At 44.8% G+C, this 10607-nt stretch overlaps 1 protein-coding gene across 3 annotated transcripts in view; it reads left to right on the top strand.

The window, feature by feature from the left end:
* Positions 1-1146: 1146 nt before the first annotated feature.
* DPP10 (dipeptidyl peptidase like 10) overlaps positions 1147-10607 on the top strand; it is a 460866-nt gene continuing 451405 nt past the window's right edge. The window contains exons 1-2 of one of the 3 annotated variants that reach the window (XM_075933252.1): positions 1147-1474; positions 2241-2417. In XM_075933252.1, coding sequence (XP_075789367.1) covers positions 2343-2417 — 75 coding nt within the window. In that variant the 5' untranslated portion in view covers positions 1147-1474; positions 2241-2342. Of the gene's footprint in view, positions 1475-1546; positions 2418-10607 lie in introns of those variants that run through there. The other 2 variants (XM_075933254.1, XM_075933251.1) reach the window with 2 other exon arrangements.

The following is a 10607-nucleotide window of genomic DNA, read 5'->3' as shown; positions in this document are numbered from 1 at the left end:
TTTTAACAATAGCCTTTAACAAAACTGACACATCTTTCACTACTTGAGTGATAAATCCCAAGCAAGTCAGAATACATGTGATTGGGCTTTGATTAGTACAGCTGCATCCAGCAAGCTGCAACTAAAACTAAATGCATTGTGATTGCCAGCATCCTTTGCCTCGTTAATTAATGATGGAACTCCAACAACATGGATGACATTCAAAACAACAACATTTAAGAAACCGAAACATGGTGTTAAAACACAAAACATGAACAATAAATTGTAAAATGAAAAACATTATTATCCAATAATAATAATATTGTATGAAGGGGGCTCAAGTGGGCAGGTGCCCCCCAATGCCACAAGTGGAAGAGATACAGGCTAGACCTTTTGAGTATCCCTGGAGACTTAACTGTTGAAGTAATATTCACCAGCATGATTATGTTGGTGTTTAAGATTTATTATTTGTACTACACTAGCACCTAGAGGCCACAATCAAAATGAAGGTTGTTTTGTATGTGTTGTATGGATAAATCTCTGCCTAGAGGAGTGGAAAGCCTAAAGGTAGGATCAGGGGAAGGATTGGTAGGCAAAAATAACAAGGGTGATATCTGGCAGATGTCAGGATGATTCCGCTTTTCTTTTTCTTGTGTGTGGTGCATGTATGCAAAAAATGAGGTTGATGTGAGGTGGGATGGTGATGGAAAAAAGTGATAGGAAAGTGAGGGTAGGAAAGTTATAGCGCAATGAAGAAGGAAGTGACAGAGCAAGACATGGTGAAGAGATTGTGTGGAAGTGGGAGAGAAGTGGTTGGAATCAACAGAGAGGAAATAACCATCTAGATAGAAAGCAGGGGTAAGTAGTGACTGATGATCTTACAGGTTCTCAGATTCTGCTGCTGTCCCCCTGCTAGGTCCCATCGCTCTCTCATGTGGTTTGCAGCAGACTCTGCTGAGAGTCATGCACCAGTGGCAGTCCCCTCTGCTACTTCTGCAAGCGCAACAGAGTGAGTCCAGTCCATGGATGGATTAAATAAGTAGAAATGAGAAAAAAAAGCTGCTGAAACCAGGAACAACCAAACAGCTTAGGCCTGATTTTCCGAGGGGTTAACTGTGAACCTGCCATGCTGGCCAGCCAAAATCTTGGACCTCCCCAAAGAAGCGGCTGTTTGTGAATAAGCTGGTTTAGCCACAGGTTGGTCCCTGTGCAAAATCAAGATTTCTTCTCGCTAGTTATCTAGTCGCCAAGTGCTGCTCCTCAGCGCTTCTAGTATCTGATCCTTTCCCAAGAGCGGAAGGAGGGCCAAGCCTGTAGCAGCCGCGCTTACCCCGTGCGAGTCCCGTGAAAGGGTTAGACTAAGCCAATCCCAAACACCTGTGTGTGAACATGCCCCCAGCCAAGTCAACCTTACACGGGCAACGCAGCGTCTCAGAAATAGCTGCATCAGGGATACACAACAAGCAAGCAACCACCACCTCCTGCTCCTTTTCGGGTAGGAAATGGCTGAGGCTAGGAAGGCAAATCTCTGGCTGGGTGGCTAGAGATCCGATCCCCCACCCCAAATCCATCCCAAAGAGCCCAGGCGCAGCTGCTCTTCGCTGTGCAAAGGGAGGCTGCACCAGCGCGTTGTGGGGCTGGGCTTCCAGGAAGGCGGGTGAAAGCATTTCCAGGGAGCCGGGGGGAGCTTCCCCCCAGCCCAAGCCGCACGCAGCTGGCGGGCTGCTCCTGCTGTGGGCGGCAGGCGCAGCCAGAGACGCGCCTCCCCCACGCTGGCCGGGGGCTCAGTCCCCGCGCAGCAGGGCAGCCGAGTGTGACGGCGCCGAGTTGCTCTGCCTTCCCTTCGCCCCAGCTGTGCAGCCAGCGGCGCTCGGCGGCGGGACGCTGCTGCTGCTGCTTCCCCTGCGCACCTGCCTGGAGAGCAGCCGCTGGTGCTGCTGCTAAGGGGGCGAGAGGGGGGCACTGCAGTAATGCGAGACCCTCCCCTGCTGGGCGGGAGGAGGACGCCGGCCTTGTCCCAGCGCAGCCAGGTGTTTCGCTCCTGTCTGCGGCGGCCGGCTCCGCGCTCTGCCTGACCCGCCAGCCTCCGGCTCCTCCGCCTCCGGGCGCGCTTCCTAGCGCCTGGCTCCAGCCCGGGGGGGAGGAGGGGGGAGGTTGCGGTAGCTGGAGAGGAAGAGGGAGCAAGAGAGGCGGCTGCTGCTGCTGTTTGGTGCTCCTCCTCCCCCCCTCCCCCAGTCATTTGCTGCTGCTGCCAATTCAAGGAGAGAAGGGAAGCTGGTGTCATGCGCTCGGTGCCAAGGGAAAGGTCCCCCGGGCTGAAGTAGCAGTGAGAGGCGCGCCGCGAGACAAGCCCGCTCCGTGCCATGACAGCCATGAAGGAGCAGCCGGCCCCGCCGAACCCGGGCAGCCGGGGGAGCCTGCCTCTGCAGCAAGAGCAGGTGAGAGTTTGCGGGAACTAGTCCGTGTGTGTGTGTGTGTGTGTGTGTGTATGGGGGCGGGGGTCCCCCTCAAGCGACACCGCCGCTGGATGCGCGCGTCCCCCCGGCTCCATCCCTGACTCCAGGCGAAGTTGTAGCAAACGCCGGGCAAAAGTGCAGCCTGTGTGACCAGGGAAACGCTGCTTTCTCCGAGGTGTCGGGAGGCGCAGAGACTAGTCTAGGGCAAGCTGCTGCTGCCGCCTTGTTCCGGCTGGGGGAGGGCTGGCAAGACACAGACCCCTTTCCGTCCGGGAGGGGGGGGGGAGATGCCTAGTTCAGGGGCAGCCGCAGGTTGTGTGAAGTACTTTGGTCTGCTGCAGGCGAGGACTTACGAGGGCTGGGGTGGGGGATAGGGTCCTTGGGCGCATCCTTAGCAGCCGAAGCGAAGCAGTATTCGAATTGCCCTTTTAGCGCGTGTGAACGGAACGACACCAGAAGCCTGTCGGGGGAAGGAGCCAGAGGAAGATTTTGGGAGGTTTTCATTATCGTTTTAAGGAGGACAAATTTGAAATAGTCTCCAGGGGTATCCTGGTTGCGGGGCTGTGTCTGTTTCACCTGGGTGCTGCTGGAGAGTTGAGTGCAGATGGGGCGCTTTGGGGGGGCTTCTGTGTCGTTGGATGTCTGCCCCCCCCCCCCGGGAATCTTGCAGGAGCGGGTGCTCTTGCTTCCCCAAGTTGCATCCAGTGAAATAAATACACCAAGTGCTCGGTCTCTACAGATGTGTCATGTTTACATCAATTAGTGGCTCTAAGTAGAGGCTGTCAGCTATTAGGTCATTGGATAATGATGGCACTCCATAGAGAGGAGCAGGCTGATACTACCAGAGATGGTGCTGTACGCTCAGGGTTTGCACGGAAATTCTTCCTATGTCAGTTACTTTGGCCGCCAAGCGCGAGAAGTGGGGATGAAAGGAGTGAGATAAGCTGAAACATCCGGTCCCGGGTGCTGGAACCAGTTTACGTTCTCTTCCTGCTCTCCAGAGAGAAAGCAGAAAGGGAGATGCCTAGATCTGTGGGGAAGAGTAGGGTCTCTAATACTGTGAGCATTCAACACCTCTGTCTTGCCTAGTACTCCCCACATCGCTAGCTATTCATCGCCTGGCAAATGTGTGAGCACTGAGGTTTGATGTAGAAGGTGAGGCAGATTATCTACTAGCCTTACGAGTGATAGAGCAACATTTCATACAGGATTTTCAAAGTCTGCCGCTAAAAGCCTTCGCACTATGGTTATGTTAATAAATGGGGCTAGTTGGAACCCTATATGTTTTTCAGTACCGTTTTTGTAATGACAGCATAGCACGCATTTCAATATTTAAAGGCTTGGCCAACCGAGGAATGCCTGTTAGCAGAAATCATCTTTCATCCTCACAGAGCCTTAAGTTTCAGTAACTGACTCCTATTTTCCACACTGGATGATGGTACCAATACATTAGAAAAGACTGGCCGTGTGAACACTCCCTTATGAAATCCCTGATTACCAACCTGTGACCCCAGGTGGTTACTTCTGGAGCTGCAGAGTTCGAAATCGTGGGAGAGGGAGATGGGAGCAAAGAATAGAATATAAATGTTGAAAATTGTGCACCTAACCTCATCAGTATGTAACTGAGTCAAGTTGACCCTGATTTTGTATTGGCTGCAATACACCTAAAAATTTGCAAGCTCAGGAAGATTGTTTGTGAAGTTGCATTTTTCTTACACATTGTCAAGACTGACACATCCCAATTTTTGCATTTTTCAGAATTTAACCAAGATAAAAAATATAACTCACATTTGTTTAATTATCAGACTGAGTAGGAGCTACAGACTCAATGTATTGGATGAAGAAGCACATTTTGATAGTGAAAAGTCATATTACAGATTTGTGTGTTAACCCAATCCTCCACATATTTACCTACGTTTAACTTTGTGTATTAGTAATCCTATTGACTTCAGTGAGGCTACCTGCATGAGTAAATTTAAGAATGTGCATCAGTGTTGGGCTTATGTGTAAGCATTCTGTCATTCTTTCCTGTGATAACCAACAAAGTACAGTATTCCATTTTGGCTTGTTTGAGGAGGCTTCAATATTCTGAATAAATTGAATGCATCCGTTATAATAGTTTGAGACAGAATGACTGGGTTATTGCTGTCAGCACTTCCTATTATGTGTACAAAATGATTAAAGTTTACAGCAAGTCAGCTGGTGCAGGCATTTGTTGCTAATGTATGATCAATCTCAGGCATTCATAAGGCTCTTTGCTTTCAATAAAATATTGTATTTGCTTTTCTTTTATGAAGACAGTGCTCTTAGCCAACATCAAAGATGGTTGAATCAAACCACTCACTATAGCTTTATTTTAAATTCATGCATAGTTGAATTACCAAAATGACCTGTTGTTGAAACTAGAGAACTTTTACTAATATCAAAGCAGTTTGTTATACATCAAACTCTACCCTGTTATTTCACACTGAAAAACAATATTCTATTCTCTCTTAATTTTTAAATAGTTGTAAAGCTTAGCGATATGTTTCATTATTTCAGTGCTATACAGTTTTCCAATGCTCTTTCACCTAATTTGTAATTGAATGAAGATCACTGTGGTTCTCCCAGTGTGCAAACAATAATATAGAAGAGAACATGGTTTAGTCATGTTCCCTGTAGGGACTCGCCACCTTAGGCTCTGCCCGCCTGACCCCTCCAACAGCACCCCCCAGCGGAGGGGCAGGGTGTAGAGGGGGGATTGATGCGCATTGCCAGAGGGGTGGGGGGGGTTGACGGGGTTGGGTGGGGTGGGCTGGCCATGCACGGATTGGCTGGCGTTGCGTATGCACAGGCAGGGGTGGTGGGGGGGAGAGAGAGAGGTGTCGCTGCCTTGCTCCGGGAGCTGCGTTGCGAACCCCTGGCCTTACCCATTATGTTTCCTGGCTGTGTCCGTGCACATCCCCAGGGGCACCCATGCCATTTTCCTCCCTCCCCCAGGGTGCTTTGATGTTTCCATGCATGCTGTGGGGAGGGGAAATGAGGGTTTGGTGGGGAGACAGAAAGGAGATGGAGTTCAGTTAGTGTAGGGAGGTGGGAGAGGAGAGCGGACTGGGTACGGGGGGCAGGAATCGGGTTTGGCTGGGAGGGAAGAAAGAGCACAGGGTGGATTAGGTGGTGGAGAGAAGAGGGGCGGGCTGGGTCCGGTCACTGAAGGGTCGGGTTTGCCTGGGAGGGGAGAAAAGGTGGAAACTGGGTTTGATGAGTGGGGGGCGGGGTGTAGGGGCAGGATGTGTGTGGATGGGGATGTGTGTGGAGGGGAGACAGGACGTAGGCTGGGTTTGGCCAGAGGGCGTGGTGGGAGTCAAAGAGCCGCAAGGTGAAAGGGGCACTTTCCTCCTCAGTGCCTGTCCTGGGGCAGTGGGCCAAGGGCGGGTGGCCAAAAAGTTGTTTACTTGGGGTGGCAAAAAGCCTAGAGCTAGACCTGCTCCTGACTGAGGAGGAAACATTCCCAAATTCCCCTAGCATGGGGGGGCCCAAGCTAGTAGATTTTGTGTTCTCCAGCCATGTGGGGAATGGTGGTGGTGGGAGGGTTCTGGGGCACACAATGCTGAGGGGAGTCCTGACCCTCAAGAGCTGGATTCAAGCAATCGGGGGAGCGAGGGGAGGGCGGGGAGGTGATGAAGGTTCCCCATCCTGGAGTTAAATAGAGGCTTTACCTTATGGACATAAACATTAATGGTTACTTACTGAGAAGAAATTTGGTATAACTGCTTATCAAGCACTTTCCTCAAGAAGGTATTTGTAAACTAACATTCCCAAAGGACAAAACATCTAATACCTGTATGTCACCCCCAAATCTCTGCCTGTCTGTGTCCCTTTTCCCTTTAGTTTTATTTCTACTACATGTTACATCCTAACAAATCTCATTCTGATTGTTATTACTCGTTCTTCAGCACTGTCGGTATGTCTACAGTATGGTTGGGTGTATAGTTATAGCATTTGTAGACTTACCCAAGTGACCTTATTCTGTCTACTACCTCATGCCACAGGAAGCTGTGAAGTTGTGGCAGCACAGGCTTTTCAGCATGGCTTAGCTGATCAGCTAAGCTGATCCCTTCACTGTGAGCAGTTGTATAGCTCATAGTGAAGCTGTATTTGCCTCAGCTCCACTGCCATTGGTACATGCAAGCTACATTAAAGCTGGCTCATGTATGTCCACGCAAATTGCCATCATACTTATAGCATTACACGCACTGCATGTGTCTGTCTTGTCAGCTCTGACATTGGAGGCTTTTCAGAACAGAGACTGCCTACTACTTTGTGTTTGCCCCATTTGCTGTTGGTCCTTAGGCGAGATAGTAATAAATAATACCATTAATTTTTTTTAAGAGAACTTCGATAAATTAGCCACAATCTTTCCAAGTCCTTTGTTAAATGATTACTACTGTTTATTCCTAAAATTATATTTTTATTTTATCATACTTTATCTTCATAGAGGAAAAATACTGTTAAAATTACTCTTATTTCCACTGAACTGTGCCTGAAAGCTTGCTTCAGAAATTATTTTAGCTTCATGAGTGGTACCGGTGTAATACAGCAAATGGCATTTGTCAATCTGTAGATTTTAACAGCTGCCTGGGGTTCAGACAATAGCTTTTAGTGATCATAAAAAATATGAAAACGCTGTTACGCTGTTTAATAGTCAATAGCCACAACAAATTTGGAAAACATAATGTACCTGTATGACATGCCAGCTGATGCATATTGCTTTCTCTGCAGATGAAAAACTAAGATAATTCCTATCGGTATTAACATTGTGAGCTTCAGTCTGTTTACCCCCCCCCCCCCCCCCCCGCAAAAAAAAAATCTACACCACCTGGTTCTGCTTGCTGTTTTTGGTGTTTCAGAGTAAAAAGATGTTTGAAAATTTTAATTGTTCTCCTGAGTCCCTACTATCCTCCCAAAGTATTGTTTTCTAAAATTTAGTTTTAAAATACAAACTAAATTTTCCTCTAGTGGTTCTGAACTACAGTCCATTACTGCAACTTCTAAGTTCATATTTTTAAAAATAGATATGTGGAAGTGAAGATTAATTGTGTTATTGTTAATAAATAATCCCCTCATTTAGCACAATAACTATATAAAATATAAACAGACAGAGCCTGATTGTGCTCCTGTTGAAGTCAGTGGAAGTATTGCCTTTACTGTAAAACATATTGAATTGAGTAAGAAATTTAAAGTCTTTGCTTTTCCAGGGTTAAGTTCTGAAAATTTAAGATGTAGTAAAACTACTATTAAGTTCAAATATATTTGACACCCCCCAAGGGAGTATTATCTCTGTATGCATCAAGCGTTAGTTTTCAGTGAATAAAAGGTGAAATGTCTTTCATGTGCTCCTTCATTATGTTACCGTGGTTTCCCAAAAGTAAGCCTTGATCCCAGAAAGAGGAGTAAATTGATGGACACCTATGCCTGCCCAGATCCACATTCACTTCAGTGGGGATTCTAAGTGGACAGAATAATCCCCCCACATGGATCTCTTCACAGGATCAGGGCCTTGGGGGAATATATATTTTGTTTTGACAGATGGTCCTGTTAGCTTATTTTTCACATTTCTCATTTTTAAAAATTATTTACTGTCTTTTCAAAAACTTACAAGACTTTTAAAATTTTTTATATTATGTGGTACATGCACACATATGAGCATTGGCCTTTTAATGACACAGTATCTATCTATCATAAGTATTCTTATATAACTACTGATCTTGAATAAGATCCTGTCTGTTCACTCAAAATGGTCTTTTTGTGTTTGGGTACACAATGAAACTTTTGCTCTTACATTACACACTAATCACAGTTTCAGAAAACTTAAGCTTGTAAGATTTAATGCATTCTGAAAAAGATATTCAACTCCAGGTAACGACTGAGAAATTCTTTCCATATGCTGTGTGTGTGTGTGTGTTTGAGTTTTCTTAGGGCTGAAATAAGAAAAGCAACTACAGTAAAAGGGCTGAAATAAGAAAAGTAACTACAGTAAAAAAAAGTGACTTCACATTTCTCCATGTTTCTTTAGCTAGCTGTTTTTTTGACTTGATATATCACAATAATATTACAAAAGCATTGATTTTTTTTTTTGTGGGTCAATACAAAAGCCGATACACCATATTTTTAATGAGGAAAAGTGGAAAAAAGAAAGTTCTTTTAGTATTATCAAAATTGTGTGGTAACATTAAAGATTTAGATTCAGTTTCTTATACTGAATGTGAGTGAGCCATACAATTTCCATGCTGAAGACAGAGAGAATTATTACAAACCTAAATGATGACGTCAGGTACATGAATAACAGCCCAGGAAGGTTATAATCCCCCCCCCCATTTTGAAATACAGTAGACTTCCAATAATCCGGAACCTATGGGACCTAGGTGGTGCCGGATTATCAGATATGCCGGACTATCATGAGGTACTATAAGCTGGTTATATATATACTGTATACATTATATACTGTATATAAAGTGTTCTTAACTCATTTTATTGTACATACTGTATACAGTATACTGTAATGTTTTAGTTTTTTTAAACCTTTTTTTCCCCTTTTGCTCAGTTCAGCTGCTGCCGCTGTTACCTTGTGACTCATTTTTTGCCGAAACTCACTCACTAGGCTCTTGCCATTTTAATGCCGGACTATCAGGAGTGCCAGACTATTGGATGCCGGACTATTGGAGTTTTACTGTAATAAGTGGAGCATTCACATTACTAAACCCATTATTTCAAAATCCATATTCCTGCTTTCTTCGGGCAATAACGCTTATTTCAAAATAGTGATAGTGTGGACACTCTGCTGATGCTATATTGAAGTAAATACTTCCCAGTGTAATTCAAAGTAATTATTCCCCAGTGCTTCCTGGGGCTCCAAGTCTAGGTAGCACATCCACAATAATGGAGCCTGCCTTGCACTACTTTCGAGGCCCTGCCATAGTGGGGAAACACTATTTTTATTTTATTTCAGGAGTTATTTCACATTTAGTTATTTCGAAATAATTTCCTGTGGTAGACATGCCCCCTGCTACAACATTAGAACTTTACTTTTCATGCTCTATGTGCAGAGATCAGGTATTAGGGAAATACACAGAACAGATGAATTCTGAAATAGTTTATTCTACCTTGAATTGCCTCTCACCTGGTAAGTGATCATACACCTTACCAGTTATCTGGTTTCATAGAAGAGGAGGGCGGGAGATAAATAAATCCATTTCATTGTTAAGGTCCATATTCTGACTATCTTCCCCACAGGACAGTTCCTCATAATTTCATTGGGACCTCTTGCATGTACAGAACAAGGAGGATTTGGTCCTGAATAGAATGACTTATATAGAAGGAGTACTTCATGCATTGTAAACAGACCATTTGTATCTAGAAATTTAGAGATCCTAGATACATGCAAAATTCTTAGAACTACTATTTAAAATGTGTTTTTCAAAAAGTTTTGAAGCAAATTTTAAATAAGATCTTTCTAAGGGTATGTCTACACTGCAAGCTTATTTTGAGGAACAAAAATTATTCCGGAAGATATCTTCTGCAATAGTTTATTTTGAAATAGAGCGTTTACACTACAGGGAAACTTCAAAATTAGTCCAAGGCAGGCCTCCCTATTGTAGATGCGCTATTTCAGTTTAGAGCCCCAGGAGGCTCTGAGGAGGAATAACTTAGAGGAGCGATTTCGACATAGCAGCAGTGGTGCGTCAACACATCCCCTCTTCCAAAAAAGCTTTTCTGTTCTTCATGGAATGAGGTTTACCAACGTTAAAATAAGCTCTCTTTTGTTTCAATTTTCTTTCAAAATAAAGCAATTGCTTTGTGGATGCTAGTGTTGTTTTTCCAGAATATTGGTGCAGTGTAGACACACCCTAAGGTGAACCTCCCATTTACTCATTAATCTATGGAAAATACACAAATCAGTTAGACTGAAATTCACATATCTATTGCTGAGGATCTGATACTTGAGCAGTTAAATCTAAATCCTCACTCTAGCAGCTATGCTGAGTAACTGGCTATTTATTGCAGAACTTAAAAAAGAGGGGTAAAGAAAGCCACATTCTTAGGTTATAGAGCAAGTACATAGATCATATTGTGGAGTGGCTTTCGTTCATGTTTTATTGTCCCTCCAGCTCTGCTCAAAAAGCCTTTTATCTT

The sequence above is a fragment of the Pelodiscus sinensis genome, chromosome 7 (assembly GCF_049634645.1).
Source record: "Pelodiscus sinensis isolate JC-2024 chromosome 7, ASM4963464v1, whole genome shotgun sequence".
Lineage (NCBI taxonomy): Eukaryota > Metazoa > Chordata > Testudines > Trionychidae > Pelodiscus > Pelodiscus sinensis.
This window is presented reverse-complemented; position numbering and strand designations above follow the sequence as displayed.